At 44.8% G+C, this 22,009-nt stretch overlaps 1 protein-coding gene and 1 long non-coding RNA gene across 8 annotated transcripts in view; one reads left to right on the top strand and one right to left on the bottom strand.

The window, feature by feature from the left end:
- Positions 1 to 5,708: 5,708 nt before the first annotated feature.
- On the top strand, positions 5,709 to 15,414 carry LOC125754582 (uncharacterized). Its single transcript, XR_007409220.1, has 2 exons — positions 5,709 to 5,855; positions 11,200 to 15,414. It is a non-coding gene; the product is annotated as an uncharacterized LOC125754582 (long non-coding RNA).
- Positions 10,772 to 22,009, bottom strand: part of MDM4 (MDM4 regulator of p53) — a 57,350-nt gene continuing 46,112 nt past the window's right edge. For 4 of the 7 annotated variants that reach the window (XM_025421148.3, XM_025421149.3, XM_049107033.1 and 1 more), the window contains one exon: positions 13,439 to 21,060. In XM_025421148.3, the coding sequence (XP_025276933.1) occupies positions 20,485 to 21,060 (576 nt within the window). In that variant the 3' untranslated portion in view covers positions 13,439 to 20,484. Of the gene's footprint in view, positions 12,465 to 13,438; positions 21,061 to 22,009 lie in introns of those variants that run through there. The other 3 variants (XM_035711165.2, XM_035711166.2, XM_035711167.1) reach the window with 3 other exon arrangements.

Genomic DNA, 22,009 nt, shown 5'->3' with positions numbered 1-22,009 from the left:
TGAATTCTGCAGGGGAACCCCATGTAGACCCTGGTCACTCCCTGTACACCAAGCATGCTGAGAGATTCTAGGGATGATAATTTCTGAGTAAATTACCCAAGTGCAGAAGGGTCCACCATGGGAGCTGGGTGCACATGGAGCAGGGACAGGAGGTGGGAATAAGTGCATTAATCACAAAGTAATCAGTGGATGACAGGGGGCCCTGGAGCCCCTGGGTCAGCCCAGCCAGACTCAGTGGAGGGAACGGTCACACTTGCCAGGGAACTCCCATCCATCACCAAGACACCCACTTACCTGACTTCCGTGTGTCCACGCCTCCTGTATTCCAGCTTGGCACAGACGCTGTCCTGGCCTGACTCAGGGTCCTTGATCCATAGCATCAAGGGCCATCCCAGCATCCTCATGCCCGGCCACACCTGGCAGGGGCCATGGTGTCTCCTCGGCCCAGCACACTGCAAAGGAGGAGCTCTGTCTGGTTAACCTTCAGAAAACTATTTACTGGGTTGGCCAGCTCCTGAGGCCTGCACATTTCGCTGTCTTCCCCAGTTTTCAAGGTCCAAGGAGAGAGAGATTAAGTGCTCGCCACTCTCCCACCAACCTACTTGTCTGACCCTCCCTGGCATCTTCCTTCTCCTGTCAAATCTATCCACCTCCCTCCACCCGCCTCAATCCCCGCTGAACACAGAGGCCCCTGCTGGAAGGAGCTCCCAGGTCACCCGCCCCTGCTCTTCTCTGGCTGCGCTCTAACCCTTGGATCAATTTGTTTCTGACATTATTTTCATTGCAAGTGTGCTGTGTCTTCCAGGTCATTTCCATTTTAATGGGAACAATGTTTTGACCCACGTGTGACACTCAGCAGTGGATTTCAGCAGCGGCGATGGGTGTGGGGGAGGGAAAAGTGTCTTGACCAGATGGACCACTCCATGGCCCAAATCCATAGCTCTGGATTCAGACCCTAGACTTAAATCCTAACACAACCTTGGGCAAATCATTCAACCTCTCCTAGCTCTTCATCAAGAGCAGGAATAAATGCATCCAGTTCACGGATGTGAGGAGAGGATTTTATACATATATATTTTAAGATCCTGGTTACAAGGTTGAAACCACCTGCCCTAGCATGGGAAGGTGGTGCTTCCAGCACTGGAAAGAGGAAGAGGGGGAGGAAAATCAAGCTGTCCTCAGCAGCAGAACCCCAGCAGGGCAGGTGGGTTTTTTAAAAGATTTTTTTATTCATTTATTTGACAGCGCGCGAGAGAGAACAAGAGGGGGAAGAGGAGAAGCAGACTCTCCACTGAACAAGAAGCCCAACGTGGGGCTCAATCCCAGGACCCTGAAACCTTGACCTGAGCTAAAGGCAGACATGTAAATGACTGAGCCCCCCAGGTGCCCCTCAGGGCAGGTGATTTTAAAGGCACCTGGCCCTGAATATGCACAGTTGTACCTGGGTACCGCATCCCTCTGGAATCCCACCATTATAGCCATTCCTCTGGGTAAAGCATTATTTTCTCCCCCCAGGGCCCTCTTTGGACACATGAAAATCCTTGGGGAGTCAAGGTCACTAATACTGTAACATGAGAAGTTTAATCAGAAGATTTTGTTTATTTTATTTGTGAAAACACAGGGTGCCCTGGGGCTCAGAAACCCAGAAGAAGGCAAGGTGCATGCTGTCCGTGACCCCATTCCAACCCACCGGCCGAGGTAGCCACCAGCCATGGACAACTGTTTTAAAGATCAAATCAAGACCCTTGTGCAAATGTAGAAATAACGCATGTCAGTGATTCCGTTCCATTCAGCAATTCACGAGGGACCTAGTAAGACGTCACAAGTGCTCAGGGAATCCAGACAAGCCATCAGGAAGGCTGCACTTGGGCAGCCCGGGTGGCTCAGCGGTTTGGTGCTGCCTTCAGCCCAGGGCCTGATCCTGGAGACCCGGGATCGAGTCCCACGTCGGGCTCCCTGCATGGAGCCTGCTTCTCCCTCTGCCTGTGTCTCTGCCTCTCTCTCTCTCTCTCTCTCTCTCTCTGTCTCTATGAATAAATAAATAAATAATGTTTAAAAAAAAAAAAAGAAGAAGAAGAAGGCGGCACTTAATTCACTGAATAGACCCGAACTGGTCAGTGTCTGCGGGGCAGTGATCAGATGCATTTCTGCTGGATACGATTTGTATCTCTATGGGCAAAATCATTTGCATTCCTAGTGGTTTTCTACAGTTTTGCTCAAAGACAAAGGAGACAAAGATCATCCAGAGGGAGACCAGACAGCCAATAATAATCTTTTCTGCCCATTTCAAAGTCTCTCACAACTTTTCCTAGCCTGACGATTATCTTCCTTTCACAACAAAGCACGAAAGACAGAAATGGGTGCAGACAGCGGGAGGGGAGCACTACCCAGCAGCGCCAGTCCTCTGTGAGGTGGACGAAGTCTGTGACAATGACGATGACAACGATGACGCGTCCGGGATGAGGTTAGAGAAACAAGAATAAGGCATCCTCTCCCCGTGAAGTTCTAGGATGCCTTTCAAGAGACTGTCTTTATCGCAGATTACATCCTTCATACATATATGGCATTCACATGTCCTTTCCTTTCTGAACACGTAGTGGTCACACACTAGTAACTGGTACTATTACTAGTTGTTTTTAAAATATACTCGTTTGAGGAGATAAAGGTTAGCAACCCTATGGGTAAGCCCCCATCTTATAAACATAAATATGGCTTTTGTTGTTCTGTGTCTTTAAATTTTTTATTTTATTCATCTGTGATAGCCAAATGTCTAGAAACACCGATCCCATTGACAATTCTGAAATTTTGTTACAGGTAAAGTGGCTAGAGGGGAAATCCTGCACACCACTGCCCAGGCCCCCCCACCCGGCACCAGCCAAGCTGAGTTCTCCTGGTCCTGGGGGAGGACAGGCAGCCAACCTGGACAGGGCTTCCACATATGAGGCTGCAGTGAGCAGGGAGAAGTAAAGGAGACTAAGGGGTGGACTCCTGGGGATGCCAGAGGGAGGCTGAGGCAGAAATTCCCTCGGCTGGGGCAGCTCGCAGATGCACTGTGCACATTACGCTGCATGGCTCGTCAGCAGCCGTCACCTCCACCATCCTCCCCGGCTGTAGCACCGAAGCTTCTGGGGCTCATTAAAACGTGGTCTGGGCGGGCATGGGGGCTGGGGCCACCCCCTCCCTTCCTGAGAGCTGCCCCCGGCCCCTGGGGCAGGGATGTAGGCAAAGCCCTGAAGGAGACGCTTGCGGACGGACGTGAGAAGCCGCAGGCTGATTAGCTCTGGGGAAGCGGAACAGACGCTTCTAGCGTGTTCGCTACTACCACGTGCAGCCTGGGTTTTTGCCTCCTGCACAGGAGCGTGGTGGGCAAGGCCCTGCAGCCTCCCGGCCCGACCGCCCGTGCTGCCAAGGCGCCGCTTTTAAAGGCACAGCACCGCCCCCAGAGGGCAAGACCCTCGCCCGGGTAGGGAGAGCGGTAGGGAGAGCGGGGCGCTGGAGGCCGGAGTCGCCTTCGGACCCGCGGGACCCCGTCGTGACCCTAAGAGGAAGGCACTGCGGTCCGACAGGAGCTCTGGGCGCCGGCGCTCAGCGTGGGAGACTGCTGCCCCGAGTGCTGCTTTCTGCTGGATTAACGGGAAGGAAAATGAGCAGAGAAGGAGACAGCAGACACAGCTCCCGGTGCTAAGGAAAAGTGCGTTCACACTTAAACTCGGTGTAGCCGGACAGCGCAGTTGGAAAACTGGCTGTTTAGCTCTTGCCGTTGGCGTCAGGGTCCCACTGACTGAGAGGGCAGAAGGGCAGCTCCGTCTGTGAAGTGCAGGTACCGGACCTGGGCGGAGGGCCTCCAGGGAGCAGAGACCCTGGGGAGGAGTCTTCCTCGCTCCTCCCATCACGGGGAACACAGGACCAAACTGAGAAGCCATGGCCAGGGCCTCCGCTGCTCGCACCTTAGGCGCTGGTCAGGCTCTAGGGTTTTCATGTTCCCAGCTCTGCCTTCAAGGCAACAACCTAGAGTCCCAGAATCTCAGATGCAGAGGGACCGAATATTGCACAGCAGTCCCACCTCCGCTGCCCTGTGTCCTCAGGGAACGCTCCCAGTCCTCTGCCCAGACTGCCCTGCCGTCTGCAGTGAGGAGCGGGGAGGAGAGTGCCTGCACCCCTTCTGTCACCCGCACGGTGGGTGTACACTGTGGCACTTTACATGGGAATGGCCTGACCCGCAGGTCACAGACTCCCCAAATTCACCTGCAGGAATTCTTTTTCTTGGCCTAACTAATGTGAAAAACCGGTTTTTAGGGGCTTCTCCGTTAAGCATCTGCCTTCAGCTCAGGTCATGATCTCAGGGTCCCGGGATGGAGTCCCGCATCAGGTTCCCTGCTCAGCAGGGAGTCTGCTTCTCCCTCTCCTCTGCCCCTCCCGCCCCCACTTGTGCTCACTCTCTCTCGCTGTCTCTCACATAAATAAATAAAATCTTTGAAACAAAAACAATAGAGGGATTTCCTATAAAAATCTGGTCTGGTGGAGTCTCTGGAAAGGCTGGGAGCCATGAGCCCACATTACCACATGAAAAGACCCTTTATGTAGGCATGACTCTCCAGACTCTCCTGTAGCCCCAGCCCTCCCAACTGTCCCTGACACAGCTGCCTTTCTGGTCTGCCTGGTCTCTACAGGTATGAGCTTGTGAGGCCAGGCTTCGTGCACACTCCAGGTGTTAGCAGGGAGCATAAATGAAGATCTCCTTGTCTGGTGCTCATTCCCTTCCTTTATAATTTAGCCTCTTCCCTTACACAGTTCTGCTCGCCTCCCGGGATTTCCTTCCCCTTGTCCCGTTATCTTCATCTAGTGACTTTCATTAATATAAAAATAACCAGAGCAGCAGAGCAATTTTGTTTAATCCTCCCTTTCCTGTGGCCATGCATTTAAGTCAGCGGTTCCCACCAGCAGCAGGACCCCCTCTACTGTACCTTCTGGGGTTTCTGGAAGGTATAATTAGTACCTTAACGGCTGGGGCACTTGGTGCTTGGGGGCCAGAGATGCTAAATATCCTTACTGTGCAAGGGACAGTCCCTAAAGCAAAACAAAACAAAACTTGTCCTTGTGAAATACTGAAATGGAATGATGGCTAATTCTGTCCTATCTTTCATTTGGCTTCTCTATGCTTCTGTGAAACGAGGATAGTATACTGCATTCACATGACATTACAATTCTTCTTTTTTAAGATTTTTATTTGCTTGACAGAGAGAGAGAGAGAGAGAGAGAGAGAGAGAAACAAGCAGCAGGAGCAGCAGAGAAGGGAGAGGCAGGCTCTCCACTGAGCCAGGAGCCAGACGTGGGGCTTGACCCCGGGACCATGACCCAAGCTGAAGGCAGACGTCCAACCGACTGAGCCACCCAGGTGCCCCTCACATAACCTTACACTACTTTCATAGGGTTGTTGTGGAGATTACAGGAGATAAAACCAAACACATACTTGCCCCATACTAAGCATACAGTAAATGTCAGCGACAACAACTGATTGAGTAAAGGGGATGGTGAGGTAGGAACCAGCATGTCTGCCCATAGAGCTAAGTGCTGGTCCTGAGAGAAGAGCCAGTCTTCTAGGAACCAACCCTGTGACCCTGGTCCTGCTGTTTCTCCTCTCCCAGCAAGGAGGGGTTGCGCTAGATTCTTGGGGGTCCTCTCCACCCACCCTAAATTTTCTATACTTCTGTGTTCCTAAAATGATGCATGACATACCCTTTTGGTTTTCTTTCAGGCTTTTCTGGTCTGGGCCAGCATTCCTAGGTACCAAGTTGGAAGTTGACCTGAGGCTGGATTTCCGCCCTTACCCCCCAATTAAAGAATAAACTTGACAGGTAAAGAGTAAGCAGTGTGTACACTGGATATCACTGCTCCCCCTAAAATCTGTGACGGGGATGCCTGGGTGGCTCAGGGGTTGAGCATCTGCCTACGGATCAGGTTGTGATTCTGGGGTCCAGGACCCCTGCGAGGAGCCTCCTTCTCCCTCTGCCTGTGTCTCTGCCCCTCTCTCTCTCTCTCTCTCATAAATAAATAAGTCTTTAAAAATATAAAATAAAATCTGTGATGTTTTAAGGGAGGCTCTAGAGACTGGTGGCCTTAACTTCTCCTGACTGTTCCCCTTCCTCAGATAAAAAAAGTGCTTTTTTCCACAGAGCACAGCCTCTTGTGATGGATACCTGTCCATCACTAGACTCACACCCCAAAGAGATTCAGGGAAAGAGCCGAGGCTTGGCAGTAAGGCGGAGGCTCAGAAATAGCTCCCGGCCACCATCCCCCACTGCTGGGGGAACAGGGGAGAGGCTGCTCAGCAAAGGAAGAACAGCAGTCCAGTTAACAGGAATAAACCAGGGAGAAGGGAACTCCAATGCTTTCACTGAGAGAATAATTTGTAACGGGCTTATAGACAGTCTGAAGGGACAGAGAATGGATGGTGGAAATGGACAAAATTTAAAAATGGAAATACAATTCTTCTGATGGCTCCTGTGGAGTAAGAGCACCGTTTACTCTCAACTTCTTACTCCAGATTTCCCTCCAGGATTTTTTTTTTTTTAAGATTTTATTTATTTATTCATGAGGGACACAGAGAGAGAGGCAGAGACACAGGCAGAGGGAGAAGCAGGCTGTCTGCGGGGAGCCTGATGCAGGACTCGATCCCAGGACCCTGGGGATCGTGACCTGAGCCAAAGGCAGACACTCAACCACTGAGCCATCCAGGTGCCCTCCCTCCTGGATTTTATTTTATTTTTTATTTTTATTTTTATTTTTTTCCCTCCTGCATTTTAGAGAAATTTTACAAATGATTCCCTCAAGCACCAGGAGCAAGAATATTTAAATAAAGACTTGAACCTAAGGGGTTATCCTCAGGCCCAATCAACTATTTTAAGGGCAAAAGCCCTTCCTCTTAGATTTGCAGGTTCCTGGTGCCCTCTGGTGGATGACATGGTTACATTTGTGGGTAAGAGGCCAGAGCTCTGATTGGGCGCTCCTCCCTGGGGAACCTGCCGCCCCAGCTCTGATGCCAGCAAGAGGAGGAGGAAATTTCAGCAGCTGTGCACCTCACATGCATGAGCTCTTCTGTCCACCACACTCTGCTTTCCAGATCAGTGAGCTGAAGCTTAGAGACATTATGTGCGAGTAGCTAAGGGGTAATTCTGATTCAGGACCAAGTATCCCGAACTCCTAATGGTAAGAAGTATCGGTCCCTGTCTCCGTGTCTCTCTCTCTCTCTCTCTCTCTCTCTAGCGCGCGCGCGCGCACACACACACACACACACACACACACACACGGAGAAAGAAGACAGCAGAGTTTTCACCAAAATGTGTCCCTTAGCCACTTTACCCAGTTTCAAGCAGCATATAGCTAGAGTTTTTGAGTTAAAATGTCCCAATTTAGGGCACTAGAAGTTTCACATTTCTTTCATTTGACTCAAATACATGGTTTTATTTCCCACTAGTGACTCAGGCCCAGATTGTGAGGAGGCAAGATGGGATTACCTGGACTAAATGTGTTCATCAGTTAAGTGGTGCTGGATATCACTTCCCTTCTGTGTGTTGGAAGAAAATTGTCTTTAAAGACATGTTAACCTAAAAGAGATTTTTTTTTTTTTTGCACACCTGACCTAAACCTTTAATGAGTCCTTGCTCCTTTCTCCCTTCTCTTCTCCATCTGAGCAAGATGTTTTGTGTGCGTGGCAGAAACATTTGAGGATCTGCCTGAGAGCTAGATGTCCAGTGGAACAAAAACCCATCCTTAATCCCATGACCTTGTCCTTAACCAGTCCATACTCTTCCTCTCCCTCCCCCAAATCTCAATTATAGTTTTAAACTATAGCAGTGATTCTCAGATTGTGGTTCCTCACTGCCTGGGAACCTGACAGAGACTTGGACCTCCCGAGTGGGACCTCTGGATATGGGGCCTGGCAATCTGCCGGCAAAGCCTTCCAAGTGGTTCTGTGTGCTTGCTATAAGGTTTGAGAGCTGCTGTTCTAGAACAGGGTTCTTAATCTAGGGTCCAGGGGAAGTTTTAGGGAGTCTAGACTTCCTCGGGTTTGCATATAAAATTTTACATATATATCAGTTCTCTGGGGAGGGGATCCATCCACCTCTTGACCTCAAACAAGTTTTGAACTACTCCTCTATATGAATTGTTTCATAGTAAACATTCCCGTCTGCATTCACAAACTCTTCGCTTTCCTGTTGCTTTGCCTTAAGATATCCGGCTTTCCCCCAGAGAATCTTGTGGTCAGTTTCCCCTATGCTGTATCCAGGCCATTACCCCTCCACAAAGACATCTCTGCTCTTTTGACACTTGGGGCCCCCCTTTATTGTGTCATCTGCTTATCTTCCAGATATTCCATTCATTCACTATATACTTTGGGTTCCTACAATCCTGTGACCATCCTGGGTAATATATCAGTGTTGTATGAATGACTCATCCAACACCCCAGCCTCACAGGACCCTCCCTCATTGGCTACCTCAACATCAAAAACTTTCCTTTCCATGACACTTGAACCCTCACTCTATGCCATGCTGGGACTTACCCTCACCTAGGATCCTTCCACCTTTGTACCAGTCAGCTCAAATTCACTGTGGTAACACCCCCCCAGATCTCAGTGGCTTCCTATAAAATGTGTTTCGCTGCCCACTGCAGGACAGCCACAGCTCTGCTTCCTGTTCTCGTCATCCTTGGAGCCAGACTGAAGAAGCAGCCCCCATTCTGGGGTACAAGAGCTCCATGCTAAGGGAAAGGACTATCAACTGACTCCCGCAATGGTCCCTAAACCTCTGCTCAGAAGCCGTATACTTGGGGCGCCCAGAGGGCTCGGTCGGTTAAGCATCTGACTCTTAGTTCAGTTCAGGTTATGATCTCAGAGTTGTGAGACTGAGCCCTGCTTTGGGATCCACGCTGGGCACGGAGCCTGCTTAAGCTTTTCGCTCCCTCTCCCTCTGCCTCCTTCTCAAAAAAAAGAAAGAAAGAAAGAAAGAAAGAAAGAAAGAAAGAAAGAAAGAAAGAAAGAAAGAAAAAGAAAAAGAGATGACAAGAGAAGACAAAAGAAAAGTAGTAGTAGTATACTTCATTCCCACTCACATTTCATTGACAAGACTGGTGCCATTGGGGCAGAGCGCATAATCCTCTCCAAAGTGTGGTAGAGAGAAGACGTTTTGATAATCCAATCTACCACAATCTTTGAAGTCTTTATTAGAACACCAATCCGTCTCTGAACACAGCAGCCTGTCCTGTCCTTAAACCTGCTCAGTCCACTCCTACCATAGTGTCCCTTCAATTTCATTCAGGCTTTCCATTTCCTATCAGCCTCCTCCCAGAAATAATGATGATAGTTAACCGTCATTGAACACTCCATAGGTGCTGACTTAACATCTATTGCCCCATGATCTGAGGCTTAGAGAAGTTAAATAACCTGTCTTCACTTTCTTCTTCCTATCCTCTAGGTGAGAACCATCACTTCAACTATTAGGGAAACAACAGGAGAACCAGGAAGAATTGAGAGCCCAGGCTGAGGGCATGAGTGCACAGTAACAGCCATCTGCAACTTGTATGATTTTTCTCCTGAAACCCTCAGTGGCTGGGCCTATTGGTTCTCAGCCACAGAGGATTCTCAACTTAAGTGACCTATCATCGTGAGCAGAGGCCAGGGGTGCCACAATGCACAGAACACCCACCCCCACCCCCACCCCCACCCCAAGAAAATTTCCCAGCCCCCCAAAAATCAATAGTGCTGAGGCTGAGGAGCCTCAGGCCAGAGACAGGATGTCAGGCAATGGCCTCACAGGTTTCCCTGGTCTTTTCACTCCCATTTCCCAGAGTTCCACTTCACACATTCTCCATTCTCTTCAAACTTCCCCCAACTGCCTCCTCCATCAGATTCCACTCTCACCTTCCCTTTTTTTTTTTAATAGATTTTATTTATTCATGAGAGACACAGAGAGAGAAGGGCAGAGACACAGGCAGAGGGAGAAGCAGGCTCCATGCAGGGACCCTGACGTGGGACTCGATTCTGGGTCTCCAGGATCACGCCCTGGGCTGAAGGCGGCGATAACCGCTGAGCCACCCGGGCTGCCCCACCTTCCCTGCTTTCAACCACACTGAACTAACTGGACTTTCTGGTCTTCCAGACACCATGAGCTCCTCACCTAAAGGCCCTTGTACATCTGCTCTTATCTCAATGTTCCCCCCTCTCCCAACTCCCATCCTTCCTTGAGCTCTCAGCTCATCTCTTCAAGGAGGCCATTCCTCAACCCTTGACTAGATGGGGCCTCTCTTCTCTATTTTCCATAGCAGCATGTGTGCTCCTACACAAGCCACAGTGTTTAAAGCCATACCTTTTTTGTTAAGATTTTTATTTATTTATTAATGAGAGACACAGAGAGAGACAGAGAGGGAAGCAGGCTACCTGTAGCAGGGAGCCAGCCCTATGTGGGACCCATCCTGGGACCCGGGGATCACGACCTGAGCCAAAGGTAGACGCTCAACCGCTGAGCCACCCAGGCACCCTATACTATGTGTTAGCTAGTTTTCCTAACCCACAAGAGTGAAGCCACATTCGTCATCTTCACCACAGTATCCCTAGGACCTAAGAATATTTACAGCTCAAGTCTATTTCCATTTGGATCTTCTCATATGCACAAAATCAACACATCTAAAACAAAACTCACTATTTTTTCCGTACCTCACCACCATCACCACAAACCTACCTTTTTTTTTTTTTAAGATTTTATTTATTTATTCATGACAGACACAGAGAGAGAGAGAGAGAGGCAGAGACACAGGCAGAGGGAGAAGCAGGCTCCATGCAGGGAGCCTGACGAAGGCGGAGCTAAGCTGGTGAGCTACCCAAGCTGCCTTTTTTTTTTTTTTTTTTTTTTTTTAACCCTCAGTGAATGGCACAGCCATCTACCAACTGCCCAAGCCATTAATGACTCCTCTCCTTCCCTCACACCTCTAGGCATTTGTTCAGGAAGTGTGTCCCTTTCACGCACTTCTTTTGGACTTTTGTCTGAGACACAATGGTTTTAAGCAGTGACTGATTCTGTAACTCTTAATTCCCTTGAACAGGTCATTTAGTTCCTCTAAACCTTAAATACACCCATGGGGTAAGAAATGCCAAGTCAGCACCTACTATGTGTTTAGTAAATGTTATCTACTATTCTTCTTTCCAGGCCCACTGCATTTTCTCAGGAACATCATCGTTTCCAGCCAGATTGCTGCCACAACCTATTATCCTTGCTTCTAGTCTGGCCAGCACTCCTGTCCATTCTCAACAATGAAGCCAGAATCTTCCAATAATGTAAATGAGATCATGTCATACACCTGCTTAAAATCCTTTAATGGCTCTCCATTACCTTCAGGATAAGACTCCAACTTCCTGGCTTGGCATAGCACACTGTTATCATCCAGCCCCTCCAACACTCCAGTGCCTTTTCTTGTCACTCCTCCAACCACACACCTTGCTCCAGTCATACGGAACTGAACGTGCAAAAACAAGCCCTGCTCTCACAAGGCACTTCTTTCACTGCCGTGTCCCAGGCCCACGTGGAAACTGCCAGATGTCCCTAAGTCCATTGCTAGGCTGTAGGCAACTTTAGGGAGCTTCCTAATTCACTGTGCTGCTCCCAGTACCAAGCATGATCTGGCTCATATTAATACCAAGTAAGTAATAAGCGATACTGAATTTAACTCCCTCCCATATTTTATTCTGAAGAGGAAAGCAAACAAATGAGTTTAGGGTTGAGGAGGTACATGAGATTATCCCTGCGTCCCCAAACCTGTAATGACCTGAAATCTTTCTAGTAACACTAATTTTAGAAATACCATTGGAGGACGGATTTGTGCGAATTCCAGAAGCCAAACACCAAGTTGGCATTTATCTGCTAATGGCAATTTAAATCAATTACTGGTTTCAGCCTGTCTTCCTCTGGCCTCAAGACTACATTCAACAACGGTTAACCTGCAGCACCAGGACTCAAGATGAGTAAGATGCAAAATCCAGAAAACAAAATGTTATGCAGTTGGAAATCATTACAAAGTACCTTAAAGAAGTCACACAACATGGAAAGGGTTGCATGGACACAGAAACTGGCTTAATCCTTAATCCTGGCTCTAATGCTCCTCTTGCTTCTTTCATTTTTAAAATGCTCTCCCTGGTTATTTCCAGTGTCACCCCCCCCACCCCCACCCAGGTGCTCCTCATACAGGTGTATACTACGTATTTCTAGATAAAATGGCCTATGAAGTATGCCCCTAAAAGTTGTTCAGTGTGCACCAATCTGCACCTGCTCTGCAGTGGCCATGAGCTCAGGACAAATGACCAGATGTTTCACTCACCTTAACGGTCTTAGCTGTAAGGACATGAGCTTTTGAAAAATGTGGGCTAGCAAGCTCTTTGTGGGCAGGTTTTCTTCAATATCCCTCCACAGAACAGAACCTGAGGGCCACAGACCATTGGCATCAATGAAACTGCTCAAAGTGAATGTAAAATGTTGTGCTTTTTTAAATAAGAGATTTAGTAAGTTTCATTAGCTTTTCAAAGAGGGCTATATCCACCCCCCAATTTTAGAACCACTGCTAGATGGGGATCCCTGGGTGGCTCAGCAGTTTAGCGCCTGCTTTTGGCCCAGGGAGTGATCCTGGAGTCCTGGGATGAGGTCCCACATCAGGCTCCCTGCATGGAGCCTGCTTCTCCCTCTGCCTATGTCTCTGCCTCTCTGTCTCTCATGAATAAATACATAAAATCTAAAAAAGAAAACAACAACAAAAAAAACCACTGCTAGAGACCTCAGCAGATGTTAGGCAGATAAGTGATGAATATATACTTTGTGACAAACCCTCAGTAACTCTTAAACTAACCCCAATTCAAAACACAAAATAGAACCCCCGCACCTAGCACCTCTGTCAACAGAGGCAAATCTGTCATCTCACCATTTGAATTTTCTCTCCAGCAGCAAAGAAGGTAGACAAGATGATATACCTGTGGGCTCCGAAGAGTTAGGTACAGACTTGTGCCTAGAGAGAAGGCTTGCCTTAAATCACTCTATGCATGCAGGGTTCTGTTTTTTTGTTTTGTTTTTTTGTTTGTTTGTTTGTTTGTTTTAGGCACGCAGGTTTGATACAGTCTAATTCTCAAGGGCTCTAGTTTGCGGAAATTCCACTTGGCCTAACTAGCTCAAGGTTAAAAAAATACTCTGCAAAATCTTGAGGTTCCCTTCAGGAATGGGAAGCTAAAAATGAAACACAATACTCTCATAGGTAATTGGAGTACCAAAAGTCCCCATCAATTTTAAGTACAGTAACTTCTACTGCAAAATCTATTCTTTGTCCCCAAATCAGACTAAAGATTACATATAAAAACAAAGTGAGATTGTGCTATATACAAATTTCCCCAATGATGACACCACAAAATGGCAAAATGAAAAATATTTAATACACAAAAAAAGCAAACAGAATCAACTGGTATTAAGGGCCTTTCATAGTGCAAAAACCAGAAAGATACAGAGTCATTAACTTATTGGTGCTTAAAACTAGGCAAAAACATGTGAAAATGTCTCCTTTCCTTAGTGAGCTGGGGACTATTCAAAAAGTTATTTACATTGCTTTTTTCCTGCCCACTTTATGAAACCATATTTGCTGCACTCCTGTTGATTATGCTTACCTGATCAGATATGTTATTTGGGAAACTGCATGTTTTCTGTATAGTGACAGTGCATTTTAGGCAACCTACTCAAGTGCATGCAGAAAATTTTTGTCCATCCAGACCACAACAGAGCACTTCTACTATCCAAATTTACACACACTTCTCTCAGAACCTAGAAACAGAATTCTTTTCTAGTCAAGAGCTTCAGAGCAAGGAAAGGCTATATGAGTCAGAGGCGCAGGTACAAGGAAGCAACATAGGCTCTGCTAGGCAGGCACTTGAGGGGAGCTTGTGCTCACTTTCCAGGACATGAGGTATTCTGAATATATACCCCAGAGCTTGGTAGAGCCATTTTTTTTAACATGTCATTCAAGGCAGTGTATATAGGTTAAGCTGCTCCAGCATCCTTAGTTTCCATAACAAACTATGAGGTAGAAAGCGTAGTTATGTGTGTTCTGTTAAAAGGTAAGAAAAATGTCAAGAGTGGGACAGACGGTGGAAGGGCCTTACCCCTTTATCCCTATCCAAGGGACTTAACAGTGCCTTGCTACAGACTATGGACAAAGTCCTAGGCAGAGGCTGCTTAGAATTTCTACCTTGCCAAAGTGCCAAGGAACCCAGAAACATTTCATTCCCCTTTTAAAACCTTTTCTATTATTTTTAAAAGGAGGAAGGAAAAATATGAGAGGAGACATTTTATAAGGAAGTGAAAAACAAGGCAAATTATGGGGGGGAGGGGATGAAGAGCCTCCTGTAGGAAGAGGGAAGGCTGCCCTCAGTTTCTTAGTGCTGAGACAATAGGGGTGCTCTTTCCCGTTTCTCATCATGGACACAAAGGAAGCCTCAACTACAAGCTGTTTTTTATTAGATAGTAGCTCTGATGTCACAGCTTCTCTTCCTTATCCACCACCTACCTCCGCTAAAGAAAAAAATTCCCCAGAACTGACTGGAACAGAGGAATCTTATCCAAAGATACTATGGTTGCAGCAACCCAAGGGATGATACAGAAGGCCTCTGATATAAAAGTAATATCCAGAAGTAGATCACTTTGAACTCTGAGGAAAAAAGAGCAACAAAAAGGGAAGAAGGAAAAAAGGAGAAATCTATGACATTAGTTACTGTTAAAAAAAATGCCTTGGGATAAGACATTAGGTGCTCTAATAAATTGTCAGTGTCATAGGGATGTCAATTTTCAAGAAAGCATTTGCCAAATTATAGCAACTATTCTGAGAAAGGAATTGCTCTGACAGCACTATTTGACCCTTTTTAAGATCCCTGACCCATTCTACCCCAAGAAATGAGGACTACGCCTTGTTGCCCTATGCTCCCAGATGACACTGAATATGGATCCAGGGTGAAGAAAAACAATCTGCAGGAGAAGCAGCATGGAGGACTTCAGATAAGCTACCCAGAAGTATCAGCTACCTATGTCTGCAGACACACAAATCTGCAACATTTTCAGTCATTTGAAAAGCTCTGATACAGGCACAGTAAACCCAAGGGGTTCTTAATATTCTATTTTCTTTAACAATGCCACATTTGCCAACAATGACGTTACTTGGGATTGCACATTCCTTCTATCGAAAGATCTCAGAATGCTGGGGGGACCCGCTCCCATAGGAGAGAAGAGATCTGGTGGCTCCTTTAAAGGAAAACTGTAGCAATGGTGACCAAGGAAAGCACTGTCCACTGATAGGACATATCAGAGCAATCTGGAAAAAGTGTCCTCAAATTAGATCAGGGGGTCACCTGAACCACTATCTCAGACACTTTCAGTTTAGCTTTAGAGCCTCAGTATCTCTCCTCATATGCTAAACGGCAACTGTACTAATCACCATCTGGGAGTTTCCAGCAAAGTAACCTCAACATACCCTATGGCAGTGCAAAATTCCACACATTTGTAAACACTGTACTTATTGCTTTTGGCACAGGGAAGAGCTTATAGGTTCTTTATCTTTGAAGTGAAAGTTCAAAACATAGCTAGTTCCTATTCTATAGCCACTTTCAGCAAAGGCATTAGCAGTCTTGATACTATATGTGCATAATATATACCCATGAATGAAGAGAACCATCAAAATAAGTTTTTCTTTAGGATGCCAATCAACAATTTAAATGGATACTTGGCTAAAAGGAAAACAATGGCTTCACAGTATCTAAAGGCATGTACTTTCAGAAGTTCACATGACTCTGTGGGAAAAAAAAACAAATATCTGGTTAAGAAGTTTCCTCCTTTCTAAAGAGAACCAAGAGATAACGCTACGATAGTTTCGTAGAATCCAAGATCTAACATTCATCGATTTCTCATCAATGACTGTTCAAAGGAGCCAACAATGCACTGAATTAACATTTACAAAAAAATGTTACAAATGATCCTGACCTTTAAAAATAAATTCTTACAAACAACACAATGTTCCACAAAGCATTATATACACCTAAGTATACATAAATTATTATTAAAACAACTACATATTTCAAATGCTTGGCAGTGATTTCATCTTATATTAGAAAAGTTCATGGCAGTTTGTAAGCTGGCTCGGCAGACACAGACCCATTGGTTCAAGCCTAGGATTGTGAATCTTTGCTATTTCATAGGTGGACTGTGGGGAAATGGCAATATGCAGCTGAAGGCTTCGTCTTAAGATTTTCATAAAGTCTGATTTAAGTATTTAACACAAAAGCATAGCAAATATTATACGTATGGTGCAAGTACAGTAACTCATTCATTAACTCAATGAGACAGGAGACATTTTTGGTATAACCTAGAAATTCATGGTTTTTCTAAGGATTTGTCATTTTTGCTGAGCTTTCTGTCCAGGATAACATGGTCATACATATTAAATGGCAATTAAAATAAGAAATTTGGTGCTAGAGCACCTGGCTGGCTCAGTCAGTAGAGTATGAGTCTCTTGATCTCAAGCTCCACGCTGGGCGTAGAGATTTACTTTAAAAAAAAAAAAAAAAAAAAAAAAAAAAGGAAAGTAAAGAAATCTGGCGCTAATGCAGGATGATTTCATTAATCACAAGATCAATCACAAGTCTATGATGTGATGCAGCAGAAACAAACAATTCCACTGCACCTAGTTTAGCAGATCCTTTCCTCACAATCAAGATTTCAACTCAAGCACCTGAGAGAGGGGGAGACAAGGAGACAAGTCAGATGGGCCGCTGGAAAAGAGGGATAAACTGGCAGCTTATTCTAACCACAACTAAAAGATAAATGGTAGTGTGTAGAAATTAAGAGTTTATCTCAAAGAAGTAAAACTACGAAGACTTCACATACAAACCATGTTTCGCTTTCATGGCAGTGAGTAAAATAAAACTGTACCGCAGTGGCATTGAAAAAAAAAAACAAAATCAAAAATGAAATCAAGATGGTTTAAAGTCTCTTGCAAGTAAAGAACTGCTCTGACAACACTATTTGGCTCTTTGTAGGATCCTTGGCCCATTCTACCCCTAGAAATGAGGACTCCTCCTTGCTGTCCTATGCTCCCACAAGACATTAAATATAGATTCAGGGTGAAGCGGAGAAGCAGCATCCTAGACTTCAGATAAGCAATTGAGGAATATCAGCTCTTGCCCTATAAATTGCAGTCACTCACGAGGTTCCTGCTAGAGGGACAGTAAACCCACATGTAGTTTTATTCTAATATTCACAGCTCAAACATGCAGCTTGGGATCTTCTAAGCAAAGTATTTAGTGGTAACAGGAACTGTATAAAATCCCAAGTGAGCAAGGGGTAAAGGAAAGCTGAGTAGCATAAAGAAGATCCTGTGCTAGGCAAGGATGTATGAAAATTAACATCAAATATCTACAAATAAATACAATTTTTAAATTTTTCCTTAAGTTCTCAAAAAAACTGCAGCTTTACATAAGAGGAATCAGAGGGTACAAGTGCAGATCCCCAGCTCTTCCTTTCCATCCTTTAAGTCATCACCTGCAAAAGCCCCTAACTGGCAAAAATCAGACAAAATTAAGGGCTATCAAACTATTATGAAAAGAGAAGCACTAAGGACAAAATAGGGAAGAGAGACCTTTAGCTTGCTGCAGTGGCAGAGCATTCAGCAAGGTCGAATGGAGCACTGAAGTCCGACAACTTGCTCTACTTTGAGGGGGGAAAACTGTCCCTGGTACCTAAAGAGAGCAAGAGTTGGGTTTCCTTCCCTAAGAAGGAAGAATACTGGTTCAAAATGGTTCAGGTTCCTCTGCACCTTCATCTGTCCTCTCCCTTATCTGATTATATAAGAAAAGATGATATTTAGTGGACCTTTTCTCTTTGGGGAAAAGGTGTTTAAAGTCATTATTCTTCCTAAAGTCCTACTTTGGCTGCAAGTCACATTTTGTCAGATTTTAAGACGATGAGCATCTTGAATCCAAATTCAACAAACACCTTTTAAATATTTAGCAAATAATGAGGAGTATGGTTTCAGGATTTACAAGTGACTCGGGTTCTAGTAACAGTTGCATCACTAGCTGTGACTCTTGGCTATCATTTCATCTTTTAGCCTCAAGTGCAAAGTAACAGGGGTTGAGTAGAAGAGTGCATTCTAGTTTTAAACTTCTAGAACTTTTAACAAAACTCCCTGTCAAGAAATTAGGTATGATGCTAAAAGTGATCCTGTTCATTGTACTTCTTGTAAATGGGAAAACCCTTCCTCCTAGGGTAGGGCTTCCCAAAGTGTGGTCTGTGGACCACTTGATCAGTTACCAGGAATACATGTTCTAATGGAAGGATACCCCTGGTAGGGGGCAGGGAGAGACGGAGAGACGGGGAGGCATTGTTTGAGTTTGGGTTTTTTTGTTTTTTTTTTTCCTTTTTTTTTTTTTTGTAACTTCTGCTTTTCTTAACAAGCAACCCAGGTGATTTTTCAATCCATAAATTTGTTAATTCTAGGGCCATGGTCTTCAAAATCTCATATGCATACCCATGGGTATACATCAAGATTTCTTCCATGGGGAGGGGCACTTGGGTGGCTCAGTTAAGCAGCTGCCTTTGGCTCAGTTTGTGATCCCAGGGTCCTAGGATCCAGCCCCACATTGGGCTCCCTGATCAATGGGCAGCCTGCTTCTCCCTCTCCGCCACTTGCGCTCTCTCACATGTACTTACTCTCTCTCAAATAAATAAAATCTTTTTTTTTTTAAAGGATTTTTTTCCATGGGGACAGCAGACAAGGATATGGATAAGCACATCAGCTTAAAGATCTTCAATTTCCATATGTATTGCTCTAAGACTACGTGCTCAGATAAGGATTCTTCAGATCTAACATTTTTCTTTAATTATTTTCATTTTCACAACTGCTATGTTCCGAATTTCCAAAAGAAAGGCTGACTCTCGCCCATCTAGAATCTTACTATGGGGCATTGCCTCAGAATGTAAAAAACACTCTGGAGACAATCAAACAAAAGAACAACAACAACAAAACCAGAAAATTCTCAAGGGACAATGAGGACAGAGTAAAGCAGAGAGCTTAGTTTAAAACTCTGTACCACATCGATCTTAGGACTATAATTGAGAAGGTTGTGCCAGAAATGTGTTAATGCATTTATTTGAATTAAAAATAAAGTCAAACATCTTCTGCATGAAAATGAAATCTGATCTGGCTGGTGAATTTTAAAATGAGAACAGGCTTTGCTACTTTAAATGATAGGACTTTTCCTATAAATTCCATCAGCTAAACCTACAGCTAGCTCCAAGGCTTTGAGAAAAATATTTTTAAGGCACATATACAATATATTGGATAGAGTATCCTTTGTAAGTACTTAATTTTAAAAATTTAGAGGTCACATTAAACGCGTGCAAAAGGAAAACTAACCTAGAATGACAGCCAGGAAATGGGAGGAGGAACTGCTTAGAAAGGGGCACAGGTGAACACTCTAAGGGGACAGAAACGGTCCAGGGCTTGTTTTAGATTGGCTGCTCAGATGTCTACAACTCACCAGAAAAGAATATTGTTTGCTAATCATACCCCAAGGTGTAAAATGTGCAAAAGACTATATATATTTTTTCAAAATTCTTTCAGAGGTATGTTAGCAAAAATGCTCAATACTTGGAACGCCTGGGTGGCTCGGAGGTTGAGCATCTGCCTTCAACTCAGGGCATGATTCTGCGATTGAGTCCCACATCGGGCTCCCTGCAAAGAGCCTGCTTCTCCCTCTGCCTGTGTTTCTGCCTCTCTCTGTGTGTCTCTCATGAATAAATAAATCTTAAAAAAAAAAAAAAAAAAAAGCAAGCTCAATAACAGTGTTCTAGGCACACATGGAAGAAATCTCGTTTTCAAGACTTTTCTTTTGGCTTATCCAAATTGTGCAGCCTGACTCCAACTATAAAGTGATCTACAGCACTACATAACTTCACTAATCAAATTACTTATGTATTTTTCATTGTTAGCTCTAATATTTTTCTAACAGCCACCCTATCTTGATGCCTAAGAACATTCCATAACAGAAAAAAAAAAGAACAGGGAATAAAATTAACTGAAGAAATAATAAATCTTCAAGTAACTTTGTAAGCGAGTGAATTAATGTACTTTTGTTTGTACTGGGAGTTGCTTTCTCCCAGATCCTCATCTTTAAAGAGAGTAAAAGTAATGAACGTATTGTTTCATGTTAACGGGAGTCCCCCAAATTGACAGTCTAGTTCTAAAGAACTCATTCTCAAAATTCCTCTACGTATAGAAGCAAAAATGTCGTGAAACACAGATGTTTACATAAATAAATAAACAGATGCAGTGGGTTATGCTGAGTAGAGATGCTGAATACTGACATTTTGATACATGCCCTAGCTCTGTTAGTATTTCTCTACAATTCACTGAGTCAGCTATGCTATAAAAACCTTAATCACCAACTGAATCTCTTTCTTGCATATAGGGCATGAAGCCCCAGCCTTCTTCAATCTTCTGGCACAGTGAAAACAAGTGACAAGATGGCCTGTCCTCCCATGAATAATGTTCCCGTCTCGTGGTCTTTTCTCACACAGACTACACGGCTTCAAGAGATTCTGGCAATCCTCCATGTTTTCTGTATCTGTTCTCTGTTCAAAAAGGTTATCTGATGGTTCTCCCATGCTTGATATGGTTTCTTGGCTTTCAGAACTGTGGGCCAAATCCAAGAATTCCACTGAGTTGCAGGGATCAAAAAGCTTGGGGTTTTTTTCTTCCTTTGTACATACATCTTTAGGCCTAACAACTGGAGCTGATATGGTTCTTCGGCAATCAGGGACATCAATGCCTTCATTTTCCTTCTTCTCGGGTATGGCAGTGATATCAGACGTGGAGAGAGAATGGGTTAACTTAGAGCAATCTGAATACCAATCCTTCCTCAATGCCCAGCAACGAAAACAGTACCTCTTGCTTGGAGAGTTAAATTTCTTGCACTCAGTACACTGCCACTCATCCTAAAACGACAAGTGCAGCCAATTAATAGTCAGTGGTGAACATGAAACTGAGAAAAAGGGAGAGTAGGCCAAATCTCAACATCTCACCAAGCTAGTCAGAATCCAGACATTCCACATCAGTGGTCTAGCCTTGCATGTGAACAAATCCCACAGCCACATGTAAGAAAGTCTTGAGAAGTTTTACAAGGACAGTGACACAATAGCCATTTCTTTTTTTTTTTTTTTTTTACAATAGCCATTTCAAGTCAAAATATGAAACAGCTATCTTTAAGAAAGCTAAACTCATTATTCTGGAGATCTAGCTAGTCTGGATGGAATTTACATTGCTTGCTTTTCCCTGCTGCCTTCTTTTTAGTTCATTTCTCATTGTACAACTTACTCTTTTATTGAGCAAGACACTAAAGAATGAAGAAAAGCTAACATTCCTTCCCATTAAGAAATGTTATAAAATTTGGCAAAAAGGAACCTAAAATTAAAATGAGGTTTGAAAACTACATTACTCAAGCTCTCACACTGCTCTCAGGATCAGAGGTTACAAACTCTATGCCTAAGCCCTACCCTCTGAAAAATGAATGTTCCATCCTTGGATGCCGGTAACTTTTTGCCTACTTCTCCATATTCAAATTAGGAGATACTAGAGCTCAACGAATTTTAAATGCCTTGCTTAATGCAAAGGTAGCTACCTAGAACAAGAGTATTTAATGTGGATAACTGCCTGGTTTTTTGACAGGACCAATGATTTGACACAGGCAGACTTGGTAATTTTCGGAATGAAGGCTGCACACTTCAAGTTTAGAAGGCATAACTCAACTGCCTAGGCCAAGAGACAGGGGACACAATAATCTATTAAACTGGATGGTCCTAGGGGCACCTGGGTGGCTCAGTGGTTGAGTATCTGCATCTGCTCAGGTCATGATCCCGGGGTCCTGGGATCGAGTCCCACATCAGG

Source organism: Canis lupus, chromosome 38, assembly GCF_003254725.2.
Source record: "Canis lupus dingo isolate Sandy chromosome 38, ASM325472v2, whole genome shotgun sequence".
NCBI lineage: Eukaryota > Metazoa > Chordata > Mammalia > Carnivora > Canidae > Canis > Canis lupus.
Note: the sequence above shows the minus strand (reverse complement) of the source record. Positions and strands in the feature narration are given on the sequence as shown.